General features: G+C 35.7%; 1 protein-coding gene across 1 annotated transcript; it reads left to right on the top strand.

Moving 5' to 3' along the window:
- Nucleotides 1-9,401, top strand: LOC121417960. The gene is made up of 3 exons (XM_041611671.1): nt 1-591; nt 2,401-2,520; nt 8,617-9,401. The coding sequence occupies exons 1-3, from the start codon at nt 371-373 to the stop codon at nt 8,873-8,875; spliced, it is 600 nt and encodes a 199-aa protein (XP_041467605.1). The 5' UTR covers nt 1-370; the 3' UTR covers nt 8,876-9,401.
- The last annotated feature ends 15,526 nt before the right edge of the window (nt 9,402-24,927 follow it).

The following is a 24,927-nucleotide window of genomic DNA, read 5'->3' as shown; positions in this document are numbered from 1 at the left end:
CCACGTCTTCCCCTGATAGCAAAGCTATTCCACTCGGGCTGTACAACACATGACTGGGGTATATAAGATATTATAACTCCCCTGGTGTACTATCTACCAAACTATCGCCCTCCGACACGGATGGTCTCTTAAAACATACATGGTCCCCGATACAGTTTGCCCTCCGGGATATAACTCCGATGTTGCAATATACCAAGTCTACATCTAACCCACGGTTTCCCATACACACATTCATCATGTATTCGTCACCGCTTCAAGAATTCACGTACAAATCCACGCACACACACCGCCATCGTCATCCCATCAACGCCACAGCTATCCACAGAAGTAGTGGAAAAAACTTTTCACGACAAATTCTCTCCAAGTTGACATGAAAATGCCGGAACAGGAACAGCAAGAGGAACAACCAGAAATGGAGGCTTGCATGAGCTACCTGGCGCGGCGCAAGCCGCGGAAATTTTTGATGGATTTTAGTTATTTGGACATGATTTGGTCTGAGGACACAAAGCTAATTATACGAGCCGGTGATTATCCACCAGTTGTAATAGACTCTCCAAGTCGCCTGGTATCGATGGGCCAATTCGAAAAAGGGTAAATACACAATTTCTGATCTATTTTATAACGTTTGTTTTATATATAGATGTGATTATTGTGTGTGCAAAAAGTTATGATGTAAAGTTATTTCTTGTTAAGTATTAAAGAATTTAGAACAGCATCGAATTGAATTAATGTTTGGCAGCCGTGTGTGCTCTATTGTACTGACAGCGTCTGGTTGCTTCGAAAGATAGACCTAATTAATGTGACATCGACTAAGTTCAAACGGTCGTATTAAGTCATGAACTTCAGTGAACCATTTTAAGTTTAATGACAAGACCCATATCTTGTCACTTCGCCAGTCATCTAAACTTCATAAAATTTCATAATACATGTAATATTATAATGTAACAATATGATGACTGAAATAATGGCATCTAAGGAGTGCATATGATAATGTTATTCAATTGTTGTGCAGTATAATCTGTGTAAATAATGTATCGGGTATGTATATTTTGTGATGCCAACAGAGTGAATTTCCATTGAGGACAATAAAATTAATGCTACTGAATCTGAAGTACTGGCAAACATAACACTCACTATTGCGCCAGTAAATTTCCTTTGGATGCCATATACATTGAACAATAGTTTACCATAATTATGATTATGAAATATCATGAAGAAACCATGTGAAAAATATGAATATACCTGAATTTGTTGTAAATAACATTGATAGTAAAATATCATGTTATTGTAATAACAACTGAATCAGATATACAAATTGAAGGAGTCCTAGAATTTTAGTTGTATTTTCTTCTATAATTTATACGACTTCTAAAGAAAAAATATAGTGCTATTCATCACTAATGATTTGGGGAAATTTACTTTAAGCATTAAAACGAATTTTTGTGTTTGTATACCCTTCATTTTCACAATAATCTGTTACAAGTTGCATGAAACATAATTATTGTGATTATAGTTCACGTATGTTTTTCGTGGATTTTAAAGATGAAATCAAATCTGAGCAATATTGCCATATTGTGTTTTTAAGTTGTACCATGAAATGTAATACTATTGTTTGCTTTTGTTTATGTGACATTTAAGTCTCATTAATTTGTGTGTCCATCGTTAGCAAGAATCACAAAATCAAACCGAGTTGCGATGCCAATTTTTGAATGCATGGTTCGACCTGCAGTTTAATGAAAAACAATAAACAATCATAAATTCAATGTCATGAAAACTTGTACAATTGTCGAATGTAGCGTTAATAATCCAATACCTAAATACATTCACAAAGCCTTTACGAGTCTAAGACATCAACTGACCAGAAAATCTAAACACCTGCCCTTATTTACTTATGTTGTTATCATAAAAGCTTTCAATTATTCATCATTAGGCTGCATCCAATTGAAATAACTTTCTACAATAACAAACCATTTGCAACTATAACCTCAACATCAAAGTATGATTAAATTCTCAAATTTGTTTTTCATATTCAAATTCTATATATATATAATATTCAGCCATGCCTATATAATTTTTTGGTTGCATTTGACCAGAATACAGTCTTTTATGACAAGAATATAGTAAAATTGTGACTAGACAGAATGTTGATACATCAGTATACAGCACCCAACTGGTTCAAAATCTTGTCATTTAGTTTGTTTTAGAGTGTATAACGCGTTGGTCACGTGATGCAGGATAGATTGAAATCATGTGATATGATAGCTGTCCCGTCTAGTAAAACAAATAAAAAACGCATACTTTTAATCATTTTAGACTTTGTTGCATCTGTCGACGATTCGCTATTGCATCACCGAGTATATTATCACCCTCTTTTTATCCCCCTTTGGTCACGTGATGCAGTGGATTTAGATCATGTGATACATGTGAATTGAAGGCTGACCGAGGCTACCTACTATGGACCAATCCAAGGGGATCGATCGAAGTCAGGTTTAAATATGGAACACAAGGAGATGACTTCAGGTGAGTAAAGAGAGAGAGAGAGAGAGAGAATTTAACATCAGGTCCCCATCATACAAAGAGTTACGATTGATCCAATCAATCGTATCTAATGAAAACCAGCAAAGACAACGTATAAAATGCATGTTTGTTCAAAAAATCTAGATATGTATATCCATACATTCATTGATTTCTTGACAAATTGGTGTGTTCTCCATTGTTTACAAAGGACAGTTTGCAAATTTCTTGTAGAAATAATTATGACACCGATGGATTTCCATTGAGTTACGATTAATTGGATTAATCATAATTCTTTGTAAGGTGGAGCCCTAGATGAAAGCTCTGGAAAAGAACACAGTGTACTTAGTGTGTTCACACTGTGGTCACATTTGGCGATCAGCATTAAGATTGGAGAAGGGTAATAATAACATAATTATTAATTATGTTATGCGCGTCCCGCTGGAAGAGCAGTCTTATGATTGAAGTGGCTACCCTGGGTAAATAAAGCGTTATTATTATCATTTTTGTTGTTTTGTTATTATTATTGTGTACTATATGTCAAATATTATTTGCACTGTTAAAAAGCTTGAATTTATTGTGAAGACATTTCCATCACTCTGCGGGCACCTCTACATTGTGAATGTTCACAGTGGGCGATGTATAAATGTGATCCACACTGTGAAAATGTGCGAGTTGAATAGTGTGATAATGATTTTACACTATGTTCCACGCTGTGAACACACCGAGACTGAGTTCCACTGTGTGGGTTTTCCGGTAGGGATGGCTTTTATTCTAAAATCATGGTACTTGGAAGATAGAAAGAACATCTTATCACCCTCCAACAAGAAGTACTTCTAACTTCCATGATGGTCAAGGAGCCTCATGGGATGATAACCCTGCTTGGAAGAAGACAGTGTCTTACATGTATCCCACAGTGGGTTCACATCCTTGAACACAGTGTGGAGTGTGTCTCTCAGTGATTTCATAGTGTGAAATCATCTTTACATTGTTGAACTCTAGCATTTTAACATTGTGGATTTCCAATGTATAGTCCAATGACACAATGTAGAAGTGTCCACAGTGTGAAATTATATTCATGGTATTCATTCTGAGCATTTTTACAGTGTGACTGACACATGCACAGAGTGAGCACACTGTGAATAAACCATGTCCACTATGTGAGCACATTGTGAACACACCACATCCACTATGTGAACAAATTGTGAACACACCACATCCACTATGTGAACACATTGTGAACACACCACATCCACTATGTGAGCACATTGTGAATATACCACATCCACTATGTGAACACATTGTGAATATACCACATCCACTATGTGAACAAATTGTGAACACACCAAATCCACTATGTGAACACGCCACATCAACTATGTGATCACATTGTGAACACACCACATCAACTATGTGAACACATTGTGAACACACCACATCCACTATGTGAACTAATTGTGAACACGCTATTTCTACAACCAGTTCGTCTAATATCCAATTCCTTTAATATTGTCATACGATCTAATTACCGGTTGGTCTAATTTACACTTGGTCTAATTTCCATTTAGTGTAATTTCCACAAGGTCTAATATCCAATTTGTCTAATGACCACTTGGTCAAATAGCAAAATGATCTATTGACCAGTTGGGCAAATTGTCAATTGGTCTAATTTTCATTTCGTCTAATTGTCATATGGTCTAATGATCGTTTGGTCTAATCAGACTTGGTCCAATGTTCATTTAGTTTAATAAAAAATCATTCATTATGATTTATTGATCTATACAATTAACAAAAATGGTCATGGATAAATAAATACACCATGCATCAATACATGTCGCCAGGAACCGATGGGGGCTGGTGGCGGGCGCAAAAACTCTCGAATGAATTAATCTAATCAATCAGATGAAATTATTTCAATAGCCACAATCCGCTAGTAAACTCACTGCAACGTCCACTAGTATACAGAAACATGCGCTGGTTTCATTTTGTTTCAATTATTGTATAATGTTTATGCAAATGAAACTAAAAAGTAGTAGGTAGAATACATTAATTTGCTTTGTGAGATGATACTCATGACAAACAGATTTGGAATTCGCCGTCCAAAATGTGTTAAGCATGATGACGACACATGATATGAAAATAACCTCTGCAATCTACTGCTGATGGTAACATAGTGATTGCCCTTCATATATACGACTTCACAATGGAATTTGTTTTGATTGCGTGGCCCTGGGCGCGAAACCAAATTCTTTACAAGGATATAAATACACCGGCTATCGCGTGGTCGTATAATGTCAAAAGCAATTTATAATGACCATACTTTGTTCTGTTGTTTTATGATTTGTGTCATAATACAGGGGACGCGGAAGCAGGGGGGGGGGGGCTGGGGAGGTTCAGCCCCCACTTTTTTTTCCAAAACCGTATACAAAAACTTGATAATGACCATTTGACTGTGATTTTTTGCATGGTCAGCCCCCCACACTTTGAAAACCGTTCCGCGGCCCCTGTATTAGTATTAGTTGTGGCACAGAAGACAGAAGAGGAAGGGAAGGAAGGGGATAAGTTGACTAGGATGGAGCCAGTTCATTATAGCATACATAACAGCTTTTCAAATTACTTGTTTATAGGCCCAATCAGGATAAATAAACATGAGACCGTGTAAGATAATATTTTCGCACTAAAAATGCACAAACCCGGCACATACTGAAAGAAAGTGCGATCATTCAGTCACCAAGCGTGATAAAAAGGTGCAGTTACCAATTTTAAAGTTGCAAAGTTGAAAGTTTGGGAAATTACAGTTTGCATTCAATTTAGACGCAGAAATTTCATGTACTTTTACATTATTTCACTTTCATTTCTTCTGGAAATAACAATAGAACAAATGAACAATATTGCAGGACTCTCATTGATTTGATAACATTTTTTTTCATATCACTTAAACCTAGTTGTTATTTTTGCAAACAGCACATACACCAAATGTCTGAGCAATATTTTTCATATGAATAACATGTTCAATGGAATAATTTGAATTATCTTGACATATTCGACTATACTTCTAATTAGAGAAAACTGTATGTGATTAGGGTATACATCATAGGTATAAATTAGAAGCAGTTGACAATAGACTGTAGACACCTGATAACCTTACCGACGTTTTTTTTCTGAAATGGGATATTATTAATTGTCAACCATTGTCAAGGGACTAGGGTTGGTTCAGTATCATGACATAAAGCTGGCATGATGATTGCCTTCACGACTCTGACGATAACATGCATATAGTTTACAACCCTATAATATATCACATGATTGTAATTCTGTAATACCGGGTGGGATCAACATATTTTGCTGTCTGGGACGGTACGTGAAGACGCGAGATAATAATTCCTCCAATATGCATGGCAGAAAGATGACAAAGTCGTTCATTATGAAACGTTTAAAGTGAATATGAATGGCCCGTCGTTTTGGAAGAGGGGTAAGGGGGAGTTTGCGATCTTGAAAAAAAGATTTCCGTTGCCGGAGGACTAGAGTGATCTATATATATAGTGCGTATAAAAAAAAGTTTACACTTTGAAAAAGCCCTAGGAATTAAAAAATATACAACATGTGGGTAAATTTTTCACATATTATTTTCGATTTGGGTCTCATCTATCCAATGAGAGTAAAAGTTTTGTCAGAATGTTACACTTGATTGAGCGCTGTCCATTTTTGTAAAGCTCGCAGAAATCTGTTTGCGCAGAAATGCTCATTTTCACGCTGTGTCAAGGGGGAACGGCAAAATCAAACTTACCCTGCACAGCATTTCTCATACATTTCCTTTGCACTTTTAGTCAATTGAAATAAGATGGATACATTGAAGCATTTTGCAACAATTTTGCCACCCAAATTGAAATTTCAACACTAAGTAAACACAACCTTTACCCTTTTTGTGCTAGCTGGATCTGAGGACATAACTGAATCTGAACAAAAGTTTATATCAGATATCTCCAGCATTTTTTCACTAAGTGTTTATCATTAAAAGTGGGTTTACATGTCATTTTTCATTTAATATAAATTTTGTTTCTCCACGCTTTCCCAAGCTTGGCAATGATTAACAAAATGAAAAAATCAAGCTTAAGCCATTCCATGTAAATCACAGCTCAGTGTAAAGCAAATATCGTCACGATGGCTGCGGTGTGTGGGGTGGGGCGAAATGCACTCTTTGAAGTGTTTATGGGCAAGGAAACAAGTCAAAAAGGATAAAAGATTTCTTCAAATCAATTTTACTAGCTAAATTCCACCTTTTCTTCATGTTTAAGTTCTACTTTTATTCGCATAACTATTTCAGAGTTCTGCACAAATCATTTTTCACTAACTTTTAAAAAGTAAGTGGTGCTCACTCAAGCGGAAATATTTTTCGAAAGTTATATCGTCATTTGCTTGAATGGATCTGTACTAATGTTAAAATTTGGAAAAATCTTCAGGATATTACAAATGTATAATTTTACACGATTTTTTCAAAGTGTAAACTTTTTTTTGATACGCACTGTAGTGCACTAAAAAAAAAACGAGTTTTGAAACATCTTTTCCGACAACTTTCCCCCCAATATATTCCACGGCTGTAATACTGTATTTTTTCTTGGATGAAACTATTTTTTTTTTGGGGGGGGGGAGGTGAGGTAGTAATCACGACCATTTATGGAAAATTTTGTTGTCCTGATGCAGCCAAGACAATTATTGTTATACAGATTTCACGATCATCTTCTTTTTGGAAACCATCTGCATAGTTGTCAATAAAATAAGTGGTCCGCATATAATATGTCTTCAATGAATTTGCTATTTTCAAGATAGGTATAAAGGATAGGTATAAATTAGAAGCAGTTGACAATAGACTGTAGACACCAGGGGCCGATTGCACGAAAGGGTCTTTGCAAGGACCGTCTTTCGTGTCGCCCATCTTTTATGATGCGCCATGCGAAACTCATTTTAAACAAATCATCTGCAAACATATTTCATTCGTCTGTTAAAATAAACAAAATATGTGTTTATAAAATGATGTGATATATCATGAAATTGTATAAAATTTGATTTAAAAGCAAGCTAACGAATCTTATTCTTTATCATAAATTTCAGGAACACCCCGCTAATAGCGTATGATAAAAGATGGGCGACACGAAAGACGGTCCTTGGAAAGACCCTTTCGTGCAATCGGCCCCTGATAACCTTACCGACTTTTTTTTTCTGAAATGGGATATTATTAATTGTCAACCATTGTCAAGGGACTAGGTTCGTTCAGTATCACGACATCCGAAGCTGGGATCCAAACCAGCTGAGGATGATTGCCTTCACGACTCTGACGATAACAATCATATAGTTTACAGCCCTATAATATACCACATGATTGTAATTCTGTAATACCGGGTGGGATCAACATATTTTGCTGTCTGGGACGGCACGTGAAGACGCGAGATAATAATTCCTCCAATATGCATGACAGAAAGATGACAGTCGTTCATTATGAAACGTTTAAAGTGAATATGAATGGCCCGTCGTTTTGGAAGAGGGGTAAGGGGGGAGAGGACGGGTTGTGAACTTGAAAAAAGGGTTTCCGTTGCCGGAGGACGAGAGTTGTCTATAGTGCACTCCCCCCCCCAAAAAAAAAAAAAAAAAACTTAAAGGAATTTTAAGATATTTTTTCCGACAATTTTTCCCCAATATACCACGTCTGTAATATTATATTTTGTCTTTGATGAAACCCTTTTTTTGGGGGGGGGGGGAGAGGTGAGGTAGTAATCATGACCATTGTGGAAAATCTTGTTGTCCTGATACAGCCAAGACAGATTTCACGATTCTTTTTGGTAACCATCTGCATGTTTGTCAATAAAATACGTGGTCCGCAGATAACATGTTTTCAATAAATTTGCTATTTCAGGATTTTAGAGGCAAATGCGATTTTCATCATTCAGTAATGATTTGAAGTTTTAGAGTTAGATTTTTGTATATATTATCTTTTATTCATTCCCGAACATTTGCTAATGGCCACGTTCACATTTGCTTGACCGAAACTTCTTTTTCCCTTTCTCTTTATGTTTTATTGATATTGGTTATGGTCTTCTCTCTCTACAGTTGTTACATCGACCCCCAGCACCAAGGGGTAAGGATATACGAAAACCGAGGCTTCAAGAAGACCCAAATCATCGATGGAAAAAAGCCCATTTCGGGGAGCGTGGACCCCCACCACATCAAGACCCCGGTGCGTCCTGGAGAAAATAACTTCGAATTCCGCTCCCTGAGCGGAGAGGTCCGACTGGAATTTGAAGTCATTCGCGATCCAGACTTTCCCAAACCGAAGGCTTTTAAGTTCAATTACGTTCTCGCGCTGTGATTTTGACGTTGATGCCTTACGATGCTAATGACACAGGCGACATGTTTTAATGGCCAGGAATTCGAGCCTTGAAGACGCCAAGGGTTCAAAAGTGACCCTGCTGCCTTAGTCATCTGCTGTGAAAATATTCGTTGCCGCTTCGTGAATAGGTGTTTGAGATATTTATTGGAGAAGTGTTGGTGTGGAGTACTTTTGTCGCTTGTTTCAGATTTTCTTTAATCGTAAGAGGTTGGGTGTTGGCAGGAGACCCGATCATCAAAATTGTCCTATCCGAAAGCTATAGCGTCAGGAGCGTCTGATGGTGCGCCGAGTTGACATTCCAAAGTACCCAAGATAAATCTTTTATGCAACAATTTCAAAACAAACAATTATGATTTGCTGTTAGACAAGGGGACATATTCAAAGATAAATGAATGATGATGCATCAGAACGCTACTGCGTGTTCCACTTTAATGGGATGCTCCAGGCTGGAGATATTCATTTCTCAATAAATATAGTAAAATTCACAAAGCAAAATGCTGAAAATCTTATCAAAATCGGATAGCAATAACGAAGATATTTAATTTTAAAGATTGGCATTATTGCAATGAAACAGTTCTAGGCATGTCTTCATGAATATTCTTTTGGTGGGTTGATGATGTCATATCCCCACTTGTTATTTTTGTATTTTATTATATGAAATTAGGTATATTCAATTTTTTTTCTATCAAGAACTAAAACATTGGCGCATTACATGCGCAGAAGCACTATCCGAGCGGCCGTTCATCAAGCTACACTGTTAGAAAATTTATCCTTAAAATAAAAGAAATTCCTGCAGCAGAGTCTCGAGAACATCTGTAATCTTACCAGATTGCGTAATCTATAGGGTTAGAACCTAACAAATTTCCATAAATAAAACAGCCTTTTCCCCTCTTTAAACAGACCTGTTCTGTTAAATTGCAGAAAAGTTCCTGTTTTATGAATTTACAGAATGATTCTGTTATTGCTTTCTGCAAAATCTTCTGTCTTTTCTGGAAAATCAGGGGTTTTTTTAACAGTGTACCGTCGTTAACGTTAAACGTAATCTCCCTGATTCGTCACGAGTCAGCCTCGGACTCTCGATCTCAGTTTAAGCATTTACATACATGGTTTAAATATATCAAACTTGAATGTAATGCACAAGCTCGAAAAAGTTTATTGAAAGAAATTATTACTTAGATTTCAATTCAAAATGTCTCTGTTCACAAGAGAGCTGGGTACATTAAATACTTTTACTTACGTGTAACAATATTTTGTCCTCTTTATGTGTGACCACTGTGATATGCAATGTTAATTTTATGTTAATCGCAATTATTTGATGTATACGAGTCTCATCATGGAAAAATCGCGACAGCTTTCCAACGTATCGTGACACACATTTCATGGTTTCAATCACGTTCGTTACGGCTTTTTGTTCATAGGTGCGTTCCAAGTGCGTTCAAATGCCGATGATGAAGTATCTTCAATATTTCGTCAGAGTTTCAGTGTAAACTATATGCACGGTCTTCCTGGTCGGGTCTCCTCAATACGATGTAGTATTGATTCTAATTAATCATCATAAATACCTGAGCCTAAAGCAGATCTATAGCACTTTAAAGATATCCAAGTCACTCAAATAAACTATTTTTGCCTTTATGGTTCTGAAACAGTATCCCCGAGGCAGCTGGGCATAGGCCTAAATCCAACCAATTACTAGGTTATCGATTTAGATAAGCCCTATGAGTTTAAAAAACGAAGTTGTCTTGAAATAGCAACATTCCCGAATCGGTATGAATTTACCTTTTTCTACTGTTGAAAATGGCTATATATATTTCAAATTCAGTTTTGTTATTGTTTGCATTGCTGCTGTTGTTCTGCAAATACAGTCTGTGGAAATATATACTTATACTCTTTTGTAAATAGGACATGTTATAAGTGATAATGTCGCAGATTGCGACACTTATGCCAAGAGCGTCCAACGCATAATGTCATTAATTTTCTAACGCATAACGTCACACTTCGTAACGCATGTCACAGCGGTATTTCTTCAGGACTCGAGTTACATATAAAATCTAAAATATGCTTTCACTCAGTATTTGGCTTAATCTAACATTTTTTAAAGTGTGTGTGTTTGGGGTAGGCGCGGATGCAGGGTAGTGGGCCCAGTATTGAATCGATTATCGGGGGGGGGGGTGATGTATTTTTTTTAAAAACTTATTTCGCGAGAGAGTGAAGCCATTGATTACCTCTTTATTGTGTTTTAAAGACAATTTAAAATACAAATTTAACTTTATCGTTGTTCACGACGTTTTAATAAAGAAATGGGCGATTTTATCCGATTGGATGGGGGAGCATGCATGTACAAAAATAATTACATCTTTCGATTCCGGATTCAAAATGGAGTACTCAACCCACTTCGAGGAGAGGGTTACAAACGGAGTTAGTCCGCACCGGAAGTGCGGTATTGCCTATCTCGTTCATTTTCGCATGGGGGGATGTATATGGGTGTGAGTGTGTGTGTGTGTGTGTGGATATATATATTATATTTATATAATATCCCTGCCCTTAACACACATAACCATACATTCCAACACAACCTTACACATACTTTAAAAAACGTTCAGATGAAAGAACTTGAACAAAATATTTTATCTTAAATATCTTATCTTATCTGTAACTCGAGTCCTGAAGCAAATACAGCTGTGACATCATGCGTTGTAACTTGTGACGTTATGCGTTAGAAATTGGCTGCGACCTTATGCGATGCGACATGTGACATTATGCTTTAGAAAAGTGACAACATTATGCGTTGACTGCGACATTATGCGATGGACGCTCTTGGCAGAATGTCGCAATCTGCGACATCATGCGTTGCTGCGACATTATCTATCGGTTGTAACAAGGCATTGATGTACTAACTGTTGTACTATTATACGAAGCCTGTCAAATATTTTATGGGTGGCTATTTACCCGAATAGATTTTATAAACAAAATGAACTTATGCAGCCTTAACTTTTAGTAGAACCCCTTCCAAATCACATGAAAACGCGAACACATATTTATTACCAAATTTTGCATATTATAGGCGCCTTTCATAAATGTCTATTACAGTGACTAGACTATGAAGTGGCTTTATATACAGCTCCCTAACTTTAGGTATTTTTTTTCAATTATAAGGTAAATGCAATATGTATAGTGAAACATTTTTTGGTTATATTCAACATTCAAATTTCCTTTAAATTTAAAATAGGTCCTCAGAAAAAATTGCTTGATGATATATTAATAAATTACTAATACTTACAAGTAATGATTGAATGAGAAATTAAATCATCCGATACTGCCAAGAACATTTTGTTCATGACGTTTATCCAATTTCTTTTAATTGAATAGGAATACAAAAAGATCTATATAGATGCCACCAATAATCTTATTTTGAAGTATAAACGTGGCAAAGGACGAGTTTTATCAATAGTGAGAAGTCGGTAGAAAATTGCAAGATTTCGTCAAAGCAAAGAAAGAAAATTGAAAATCAATGTGAGGCTTTTGTATGTATATAAGATCAAACGATAACTTACCGTTTTATATACAAGTTATAACAAGAGAGATCCCGCCCGGGCATGCGCAGTCAGTATTCAAAGCTCCAGGGGAGCGTTTCATGAAAGGACTTGTCAGACGTTTTATCCGACAAGTCCTGTTTTATATGCCAGTTACTATAGTAACGGTGCTTCTCAATCCAGGAAAGTTTTCAGATCTGACAACTTGTCGGACAAAAATGTTGATGAAACGCCCCCCAGATGTGGCTACAAACGATAGGAAAAAAGAGAACTTACACTACAGTTTAAAAGTTTTGGTGGGTGAGGAGGGCATGTAATTACTTCCTCCTAAATATTCATAAAATAAAGATCAAGCTTCAATTGGTAAGTTCTCGTTTAATCTTACTTTTTATTTCATATTTCCTCGATCGTTATATTACATGAGATTTTGAAGGCAAGTAGCCACATTTGGGAGAAAGAACACCAGCATTTATGTGAATACTAATAACGAAGAGTTCTCTTTCTCATGAAGTGTTCTTGTTCTCTCATAATAAATAAATGTTTGACATATATAGCAATGCAAAGTGTCATATCAGGAGAGGATCGAGGCTTCCAGTTTTAATTCAAATTGGGTATTCCCTGGTTTACTTTGTTTCAACGTACGGTTCATCTAACACAAAAGACACAAAACCCCCTTTCAGGACCTCTAATTCAAAGTTTGCATTTATACAGGATAAAAACATGATCAGCACAGCTGTTTTACTTCATGGTCCTGATACAACAGATTAAAAAATTGAAAATGAAAAAAAAATCATCAAAGATTAAAGATAACAATTACAATTCAATTTAACAAAATAACTATAGGGAATTCATGATAGAAAGCTTCAAAAATGATATTGTAATCTAAAATAATTACAAGTTAAAGCAAAGTATTAAACGAGACAAATATTCAGGAGGTAAGGTAACAATTGATTAAAGAATTAGAATAACATTAGTTAAAAAATGGGAGCTTTATATACACGTTTAAAAGATTGCAGGGATTGGATATTTTGCGTTGATGTTGGCAAAGAGTTCCAGACTTTTTATAGCAGCATATTTGGATGAGAGTTTAAGAAATGTCCTTATTGGGTTTGGCAAGACTGCGTTGAAGGAGTTGTAATTTCTAGTATTGATACCATGTCTGACAAAATAGTGAAAATATATCTGGTCACATGATGCCATATAAACCAATCAGCATACATTGATTTAATTTATGTAGGATATGAAATACATTATTCATTTAATACATGTTTTGCCTTAGCTAGTTTTATAAGATAAGTATAAACAAGTTTACCACTAGTTTATTACATTTTGAAAATTAAATGTTCATTATGAGAAATGGTGCTTTTGATAGGATTAAACTTTTCGAAAATAAGTTTTTGTTGTTTTGTGCTTTCTTTCTTCGGAAATGAGTTGACTTTATGCATTGATTGTGTGATCCTGGCAAAATAGATATTTTGTGTAAAATTGGAGCCCCCTATTTTTTTATTCATTATATTCATTTAATTATATTGTTGTTCACTCTCTTATAAAAACTGTTCTTTCCATTTGTAGTATAGCCTGAATACAGACTGAGGTAAAGACAGTCTGAATTAGGATATTACATAACAGTGGAAGGTTTGCCTAAGCTTTCCCAGAAGAGTTCACCCCCTCCCCCTCCTATGGAATGGTTGAGCCCAGAAATTTGGGGTTGGACTGGTGATGAGGTGATACCAAGTGCCATTATTCTTTTGACACTATATCACCACACATCACTTGTCTCTCCTCGTTGTTTATTTCAGGTAAGATGAAATTCTTTTCTTTTCTTGAAATATTCTGATATTTGCGCAAGTATAATTAATTCATATATCTACTACTCATATGCTGATAAGGTTTCGAAAACATAATATAATTGATCAGATGTATTTTAGAGACTGAGATTCTGAATTGAAAGAGTATTGCAGTTGATACTTGCTTTGACATAAGTAGTTGGATTAATAATCGATGTTATATTTACCCAATCTATAGTTGCTAATCAGAGTAATATTGATTGTTGTTGTATATAGATTAATAGTTTGGAAGAATGATGTGATTGCTTGAGTCGAGAGACATACACTAGTGAGAGAGCGTAAATGGTATTATACATGTACTTACGCAGGAGAGAGAGTGGATTAAGATTTTAGTATGAAAAGGGTCCTATGCCATGATCGTGTGTTGGACTGCTGGTGGATAGTGAATATGAACACAGTTTAAGTTCATTTTAGGATTGTGGGAACATGCCCATTGAATTTCTCTTGTATGGGTGGCAATAAGGTATCAGTCTTAAGAACGTGAAAGTTTTGATTGTGTGAACTGGGTACAAACCACTGCTGTTTATGAGAAAGAAATAGTTTAGAGATAAGGAGCCTGTGGTCAGCCCTTCGGAGACTGCTTATCTCTCCTCTGGTAATAGAGTTAGTCTAGCTAATCAGACCCTGTAGAGTGTGTAGACTATTATGTACAATAGCTATTACATTTAGAGCTGTATGTTTAAATGGGACACAAACCTTGGTTTTGAAGACTAGCATTTTGGAGGGTCTGAGAAGGAAAACTAGTGGCAAACAGAAGTCCTGTTTTGTTTCAAGAGCAGACTCTTCTTTATTTTCCCCCTTTTTGTACATATATTCTGAGCATGGCTTGGAAGATAGTATTTTCCCCTTCTCTTTTGGAAGAGGCTTGATTATAGGGCACATGAGAGTAATTCAACCGCGCGCAAAGCATGCCGGACAGGCGTAAGTAAAGATCACATGACTTTATTGATTAAAATAATTCATTAAAAATAGATTAAATGTTTTTATATCAAAAGAAAAACGATAGACATAATGCTATGTTCATACTCTTTCATAATCAAGGTGTTTGGGAAGGCTAGACTGCATTTTTGTATTTCATTTTAATCATTATTACCCACAATGCAGTTCTGGTTTTTCTGGCGATGAACTGGCCGAAATTATGGTTAGTCTTATTTCAGGCCATTTAACTTTTGATTGAGCTGGTCAAGTACCTGATTAACATATCAAGTCTTAATGTACTCTTAATTGTGACTAATGTCAGTGAATTAAAGCAAAATCTATCGAGGGATTGATTTTTAATGATTTTTTGATGAGCTATGATATAACACGTGAGTGAATGGGGGTCTGTAATACTCATGTGTGCCCTATATCGCGACTACACTTCTACACTGTCGTTGCTATGGCTGGGCGTCGTCTGCTAGAAATCGGTGGTGAGAATGCTTCAAACAGTTTCATGCAAAGTGATAGGTTATGTTTAACATTTGATAAGTATGTAACTCGGCATTTAGTGCATGCATTTATCGACTACGCTGCTGAAATGACGCTTTCAAATGTATATTCAATGCTTATCATTTATCATGCAGAAATGCGAGTTTCTACTGCCAATAGGAGATCTGGTTGGTTTGAGAGTGTGAAATGAAACAAGTACTAGTAGGAACTTCAAAATGATGAATAACTTCTAATTATCATCAGGATTCCTATTTTCAATATTTAGAGCACGCAGAGAAAGAAAGATGAACAAAACATTAAAATACATAAACTTGTCACAGTCAGATGTAACACATCATAGATTGCGCACTTGAATACTATTCACTTCGTTGAAAGCTACAGGAGGGGGGGGGGGGGGTGCTGAGTCGGGGTACATACCCCCATTTCTGGCTTGTAAGCAGGGCGGGGTTGATGCCTATAACACCCCCCCCCCTTCTTCCTCCAAATTAACTGTTATAATAGGGAAGAGAGGCGAAATGAGCAAAAGAAATGCTTACAATCTTTGTTTGTTATCAATTTTCTTTTATTTACTTTGTTTATTCTTATGCGAATATAGGTAATAAATCACCTCGAACGAAATTAAACATGTAAACAAGAAGTTGTAAATCCACACAATACATATTTAGCCCATTGAAGGACATCAAGCAAGTAGAACTTGTAGCTGCAATACCATAGGAAGCGCACAAAATATAGGAATGGAACACTGCATTTTTACATTAAATTGAGGGGTGTCTAATGAGACGTTTTCTTTTCTTTTACACGTTTAGTCAGATTAGGTATTGAATGCAAGGTATCAATCTCTTCAGGAGAACTCACTCTTTCTTTTGAGACCAAAATTTTTAACTTTTCGTCATTTGACCCACAGTATAGTGCTGAGTTGATAAATTTTGACTGGATTTTCCAGAAAGGCAGCCATTTTGTTTTCTGCTAAAAGTGACACAAAATAGAGACTTGACCTTTTAATTAACTATCACATAGTTATACTGTCTTTAACTGGGGTTAAGTCCTTTAACTAGCTTATTGGTATTATCCAGGTTAACCAAGAAATTATTAGGCTAGATAATTAGCCGATACTTCTTTGTATTATTTTCCCCAAAGTTTGTTATATAAATTCACTCTGAATTAGTTCCAGCAACATAATGACATTCTCTTTCAATCAATTAACTCAAATACCACTGAATAGTTCTTATAATATTTGGTTACAAATACTTTGTTTTACATCATAAGTTACTCTCATGAAACCATGATAACAGATATTGATAAGCGATTATAATGCTTCATGGTAGTAGGGTTGGGTTATTTCTTTATTAATTTGTGCTGTTAACACATATTACAGTAGGAATTATGTTGGAACCTTGATCATTAATACTGTTTGGATGTTGTACATAGATTTGTTATGTATCGTTTATGGCTATCATTTGATATTTTGATATGAGTAATAAAGAAGTGCCATTATTCTTTTGACACTATATCACCACACATCACTTGTCTCTCCTCGTTGTTTATTTCAGCACCCCATACCCCTGTAGGGGTGCTACAATTGTTTTTAGCTTGAGTCGTATAATTATATATACGTATGAGTTTAAAAATGTATTTTGTAGAATTACACGGAGTATATTTGGTATATACACAGAAGGAAATTAAAAATGAGAGCAATTAAGAAAAAAATGGTAAAGTTCGAAAATGTCTCTCTAAGTCATCTTCTGAAGTCCTCATTTTTGCATTTATTAGTTCACTTCATAACAGTTGCAATAGCCTGCTCCATGGAATTCCAGAAAATGATATTTCAAAGCTGGAGAGAATTCAAAACTCTGCAGCCCGTCTAGTTTCCGTCACTAAAACATGACTGATTGATTGGTGGTGATTTTTTTTACCTGATTGCTAAGAAAGCATGAATGCTTGTAAGCAAGCAAGCAACCAGAGGACCGACGGCTTAAGGTCCTCTCCGAAGGACCTGGTACTGAGATTAATTCAATTCAATTCTTTTTTATTTCATTTCCATTCAAAACATAATACAAAGTAATATAAAACAATACAAATCAAATACAATTTTACAGAAGGGCATTCTTACTTCGTAAAAAAAACAGTATAATATAGAGCATAAATGGATATGGAAATGAGGGGGATCCATGCCTATACCAAAGGGTACTAGCGCACCAAGTGGGAATCTAACCCGGGTCACCTGAATACGAATCCCCCGCTCTACCGACTGAGCTATCGCGCCTCCATAATGCCTAATTGCACTGGCTCCCCATCAAATTTGGTATACAATTAAAATCTCTACTCCTTACATTCAAATCTCTCCATGGACATGCTCCAAAATAGTCTCTGAATCAATCCAGACATACACTCCCATGCCATGGTCCCTTCGTTCTGCAAAATCAAAATTTCTCAACTGTCAAAAAAGCAAAAACTTTTTTGGGGGTGATAGGTCCTTTTCAGGCTTTGCCCCCACGTCTTTGGAATACTCTCCCAGCTTTGCCTTCGTTGTATCCCAAATATAAAATTGTTTAGATCCAATTTAAAGATCTCATGAAAAGCATATTCAACGTATAACCCAATTGACAGTTTCCTCAATATTTTTATTTTTTTGTTATATAATTTCTATTTCACTTTGTATTATGTTCTTCATTGAAAAGCGCTGTACAATGCGTCCAAAAAAACTATACACTTGAAATGGTTGCCAAATAAAAAATATATCACTTGGGGGGGGGGAACACTTACATAAATATATGGAAGCCAATAAAGTCAACTTTCAAATGACACCAAACAGTTGGAAAAATATACGATATTCCAACCTGACAACTGGACATTCCAAGCATTTGTAACCAGGAATAGAATGATGCCAGCGCAGAACGCAAGCCAAAAATTTGTGATATTCCAACCTGAAAACTCTGGACATTGTAAAAAAAATTGCAACCATGAACAAGCGCAAGCCTGAATTGAATGATTTTCAAACCTAAAATGCATTATGTTTTACTTCAAAAAAATGTATTTCTTTTTTAAAAAGGGCGAATTTCAGTAGGAAAAAATAGCATTATCCATCTTGTAAAAGGGTATTTTCCCCATAGGGATTTTTTTGGGGGAAGAGAGCACAAAACGCAAGTTGACATTTTCAAATGCTGACCTGCAAATGAGTAATTTTTAGGACTCTTGTGAGTTTTCATGGTTCTTTTCTGCTTACATCCACTTTTGAATTTCAGTTCTCATTTCTTGTATCTTCCACACTTATTTTACCCCCCAAACCGGAATAAAGAATACTAACAAAATAAAGTGATCTTCAAAAGGATATAAAAATGATTTTTTTTTACTTTAGGTTTTGTCAATCTGAGACACTATAGAATCAAAACACAATATGAGAAAAGATATACTGCCTATCAACGTATCAATTGATTTTTTTTTGCGTTTTGTGATCTCTTTCCCCTAAAAAATCCCTAAGGGGAAATACCCTTTTTACAAGATGGATAATGCTATTTTTTCCTACTGAAATTCGCCCTATCTTTCTTTCGCCCTCACGTGTTCCCCCTCCCCCTCTCTCCCTCTTCTCATTCCTCTTCCTCGCTTGAATGTCCAAGGCCAAGGCTTGCTTCTATCTATCTATCTATCTATCTCCATGTATATTGATATAATGATAAATCAATCGATCAATCAATTGGGGATCATAAAATAAACAAATAAATCAATCATTAAATCAACCAGTTATTTAATAAATCAATCAACCAATTATTAAATCAAAATCAAGTCATTCAAAATCAAGCAAATCAATAAAATGTTAAAACAATAATTGAATAAACCATGTGTTGAAAAATGTTTTTTTATTATTCAGTAATTCCGTGTTTACTGATATAATGATAATATATCAGTCAATGATCAAATCAATCGATCAATCAATCAAACATCCAAATCAATCATCCCAATAATCATCAAATTAATTGATCAATCATCAACTTCTCACATTCAGTAGACTACAAAAATATTCAGTTACTTTCACTGTTCATCTGCATGACGCATATCCGGGGGGGGGGGGGGGGCAGGGCCGAAGCCAGAAGCATTTTGTGGGGGGGTGTACCAGCTAAATTTACCGACTAAATTTGGCGCGTCAGTGGGGAGCCTGATGGGGGATGCTTAAATATTTTTAATTTTTAGAATTGAATTCGTGGCATTTTGGTGAATACTTAAAAGTTAAATCTATACATATTTAAAGATATCTGTACATTTTTGGTCAAAATAGAAGAGCTACTGTGCCTTGGTTGCTAACTTGCAGGTATACTCGTCAGAATATATGGCTCCACAAACTTCACATTGAAGTTTTATTCGCTATACCATTTCTGAGATTGCTCAGGTTGGTCCATTGTTAACACTGGTCAAACCATGCAGGGGTGGTGGAACATATTTTCGTTTTTTTTTTTTGGGGGGGGAGAAGGGGGTGCAGAGTAAAAACGGGCACTTATATGTCAAAAGTTGCATTTTGGTGCAAACTGATATTTTCACCTTGAGATTATTATCTGCGTAAAGTAGTCATGTGTTTTGTAGTAATTAAAATGATTTCTGGTTGATAAAATATGTATTTAGGATTTATTTTTGGAAAAATTCAAATCTGAAGTTGTGAAACTCGCTAATTACTATTAAAAGAGCATCCTCGCGAGCATTTACCGCGGAAGCATAAAAATTTAGGGGGGCCCACAGGGGGGGGCGGAAAATATTTTCACCCGTATGTTCCCAGTCTGCATGCTGTTAAAATCTGTTTTTTGTATATTTCTTTACGGGATAGTCTACACTATAGTCTGTAGTTTTGAGTACATAGTTTTTCTTACAAACATGATGAAATATTTAGCAAGGCAGCCGCCCCAAGAACATGAATAATGAACAGGACAGTATCTAAATAAACCTTTTATGCGAGCGCGAAGCGTGAGCTGAAAATTTTGGATAACCTGACCCAAACTTTTGACATTCTAATCACTTTGGGTCATCGAACAGGATAGTTTTCTATCTAAACATTTTATGATATTCCAACACAAAACTGATCATTCTTTTAAAGCAGTTTTTGTGACCATGAACAGGATGGGTATATTTAAACAATTGATGTGAAAATAGTGAAATTTTTTCGATATTCTGACCTAAAGCACTTTTGATAATCATGAACAGAATGGGTATTTAAACTAAATATTTTATGAAAATATTTGATATTCCGACAAAAAAATTGATATCCTAAAGCACTTTTTTGTTACCATGAATGGGATGGCTATCTATCCAAACAATTGATGCAAGCGCGAAGCGCGATCACAAAATTTTTGTTATTCCAACCCAAAACTTCTTAGCACTTTTTTGACCATGAACAAGATGGGTATCTATCTAAACAACTGATATGAGCGCGAAGCGCAATCTGAAAATTTTTGGTAATCTGACCTAAAATCTTGACATTCTGAGCACTTTTGGTAATCATGAACAGAATGGCTATTTAACTAAATATTTTATGCGAAAGCGAAGTGCGAGCGGAACAATTTTTTATATTTCGACCCAAATCTCAAAATTCTAATACATTTATTGTGACCATGAACAGGATGGGTATCTATCTAAACAATTGATGCGAGCGCGAAGCGCGAGCTAAATAAATAAATATTCTGACCCAAAACCTCGGACTCTAAGCATGTTTTGAAACGATGAACATGATGGTTATGTGACTAAACAATAGATGCAAAGGGCGAGATGAAAATGAGTGATATACTGAATTGAAACGGTAACACTTGAATTACTGTTTTCTGTAATACATGAAGAGATTACGTATCTCACTAAATTTGCCTTCCAAATAATGCCAGCTGATTTTTTTTTCATATTCCTTACTTTTTGTAAACAAAATGCTAATATATGGAAACTCGAATTGCCAGCAAAATAATTTGTGTATATTGACTTTTAAATTGGATATTAAAAGCTACATTGTATCATAGTGAGCAGGGAATGCGAGCACGAAGTGTGAGCGAAATTTTCGTTTTTATGTAATGACCCGATATTTTTCAGTTCTAATTATCCCCTCCAGCAACAGGGTCTAGGAACAATTAAAGACAAAGATCCTGAGCAAAATATGTTTCATGAAGTTATTTCGATATTCCATTCTGAAAAAGGGACGATTTAATTATTAAATTGATATTTTATTTATTAATCTAATAAGCCTAATGAGAGTACGAAATCTGTTAATATTATGGCCTGAAATTGGACATTTCAAGCACTTTGATACATTTTTAAGTAGCTTGTTATAAAATCAATATTGAGATATACATAACTCACTAATGAAAATGCGAGGGTGCAGCGCTAGCTGATACTTTTTTGACAATCAAACCTGAATATGAAATTTTTAAAACTTTACGAAATACTCGGAAATAATAAGAACCTGACAAATCAAATTTTGCAAGCGCGCAGTGCGAGCTAAAATGTTAATAGTCAGATCATAAAACTGATATTTTTACAGAGCAACATGTAAATCAAACAAAATAGTAAGAGTTCGATTTCCGAGCTGAAATGTGTTTTGTATATTGATTTCATGAGTTACCAGTCTAAGTTGTGTTCTGTTCTTTTCAGATCTGAATTTTGCCGACTGGGCAGTAATTGTACAGCAATTTACCGACGGAGCGCTTTATAGTGTTTCGCCAGCCCACTCAATAATTGGCCAACTATATGGCTTTAATAATTTACTTCAACTTTGGAAATTCACCCCACCCCACATTCTTTACCTAGTCTTGCCTCTCCTCATTTTGCAAAACAAGTATAATTGTCAATAATTAATGTATAATTTGCAAAATCATGAGCTTTATTGGCTTAATTACTTTGTGTCTTATATCTCCATCTTTTTTGTCCTTTGTATTTTGCTGACTGGTATTACCCTAAGCCTGTCTGTCTCCATGGACTGCCAACTGCCAATCTTCTTCAAAGGCCCTGGGGGCCACTTACATTGACGAGTGGATACCATCCGCGACCAAAAAAACACGTAAAAAGGATGTCCTTTTCACGATATAGGGCACGTTACGTACGTAACGTGATAAGGGTGTCAAAAACACAAAAATAATGAAAAAAGGGTATCTATTTCGCTAGGAAAATTACGTGTTTAGGGTCGAATTTGCGGGGATGATAAAACAAAATTAAAATGTTTTATAAAGGATGTCCTTTTTGGCCCAACACTACGTGTTTAGAGTCCTATTTGCGCGAGGTGTAGAAGGTGGGGTCGCACTAAACCAAAGTAAGGTAAAGCCGATCGACGACCGAAGGACCCGTAACAATAAAACATTCCTGTACTTGTTTAGGGGTTCATTTCAGGGAATATTTGCCAAGAGTATCGTTTTGTTTCCAATACTTGTTAAGGGTAGGGTTTCACACGCCAATACTTGTTAAGGGGTGCATTTTCAGAATATGGAAATTACGTGTTTAGGGTCCTTTTCGAGACCCCATGGTCGCGCATGGTATCCACTCGTGAATGGAAGTGCCCCCCCCGGGTTCAAAGGTAGTACCTCTGTCAGGCTCTTCCTTTTGTTCTTTTCTCTCTCTCTTTCTTTCCTTCCTTCCTTCCTTCCTTCTCTCTTTCTTTTTCTCACCTATCTTCCATTTTGCCGACGGATATATATATATATTTGCTGACTGCCATGAATGTTTTTTTTTTTTTTTTTTTTTTTTGGGGGGTCAAATCCTCCATTACCCCCCTCTAGCTACGACCCTGCAGGGGGTTTCATAAAACTTGTTATAATAACAAACTAACAATAACAAATAAATGATACTAAAATCCTTCAATTTGATTTGCCGATAGTAAATTTGTTATAGAAATGGTGCATTTGTTTTTAATTACAAGTCTCCGTGAAACGGGACCCAGATAAGCAGAAAGTAAATTGATATTTAGGGGAAATATCTAGTGGTTACCCAGGGAGAGAAAAACAATTAATTTGAAAAAAAAATATCAGGTCTATATAGCACTTGTTATCAAATATTAATTATAATAATAAACAGTTCTTGTATAGCGCATATCACAATTATGAATAATGTCTCTATGCGCTTCCAAAGGACTTGGATATCAAACATAAACGGAGAGAGAGAGAGAGAGAGAGAGAGCAACTACAGACAGTCTCCATAATTGCTCAGTTGGCAGTGAAGTTGAAAGAATGAATGATATTCTACCTCAAATATTGAACATTTTAGGTGGGACTAATGGTGAGTTATTTCCTTAATAAAGAAATAGATTGTTATAAAGGGGCACGATTTTCTATGTACTTTTTTTGTAATAACTTGCTCTATCTTATTTCATTGAAAGACATAGTGTCTAACATACTTAGTTTTGTTGTTTGTAAACAACAATTTTACATGGTGAATGAAATAATGTAAAACAACAACAAAAACACTACACACTGAATTAAATAAATTTCAATTTCTTTTAAATTTTTCATTTCATTTCCATTTTAACATAATACAAAGTATCAGAATAACATTACAAGTAACAGAATAACATAACAAGTTATCTTTCCTCTGGCAGTCTTGCCTACATTACGCGATTCAATATAGCAGCAGTGCTGACAGAATAATCATTCACAAAGAATACAATTCATATGATGATATACAACTATGTTCACTGACCCTCAATGACATTTGTCCTTGATCTTGTGACCAAAGACTTGTGCAAGATGATCAGTGATACTTGATTACCCTTATGTCCACATTTCATGAACCAGATCCATAACCATTCAGGCCTGAATTCACAAAGGTGGTTTTGAAAACCCAAGGTTGAGTCCATGGTTGCTGTGGCTCTCAATGCTATTTTATTCATGAGTCCACTATTATTATTCATGAGTCCACTCTTCAAACAGTGGACTCATGAATAAAATAGTGCCAGTGTATCTAGCCATGGTAACAGGCGTCAATTTGGCGCACTGTGACAAAAGCGCACATCAGAATTGGACATGTTTTATACACGTGCCCAATACGCACTAAATTAAGCGTAATTTATCCAGGAAATCTGCATAAACCATGGACTCAACCTTGGGTTTTCAAAACCACCTTTGTGAATTCAGGCCTGAATGGTTATGGATCTGGTTCATGAGTTCATTGGCGGCGGAAGCCCAAAATTTTAACTTAACCTTAGGTTAAGATTTTGATGTGGATTCCCCCAACATGGTCAAAGTGCATTGACCTATATGACCTTGGTCATGTGACCTGA

This window comes from Lytechinus variegatus, chromosome 7 (assembly GCF_018143015.1).
Source record: "Lytechinus variegatus isolate NC3 chromosome 7, Lvar_3.0, whole genome shotgun sequence".
In the NCBI taxonomy this organism is placed as follows: domain Eukaryota; kingdom Metazoa; phylum Echinodermata; class Echinoidea; order Temnopleuroida; family Toxopneustidae; genus Lytechinus; species Lytechinus variegatus.
The sequence above is the reverse complement of the archived record's forward strand: the minus strand, read 5'-3'. Positions and strand labels throughout refer to the sequence as shown.

Coding starts and splice junctions, on each gene's coding strand:
- LOC121417960 (XM_041611671.1), top strand. CDS start 371: ATGAAAATGCCGGAACAGGAACAGCAAGAGGAACAACCAGAAATGGAG. Junction 592..2,400: donor ATGGGCCAATTCGAAAAAGG/GTAAATACACAA, acceptor CACGTGATGCAG/TGGATTTAGATCATGTGATA. Junction 2,521..8,616: donor ACACAAGGAGATGACTTCAG/GTGAGTAAAGAG, acceptor CTCTCTCTACAG/TTGTTACATCGACCCCCAGC.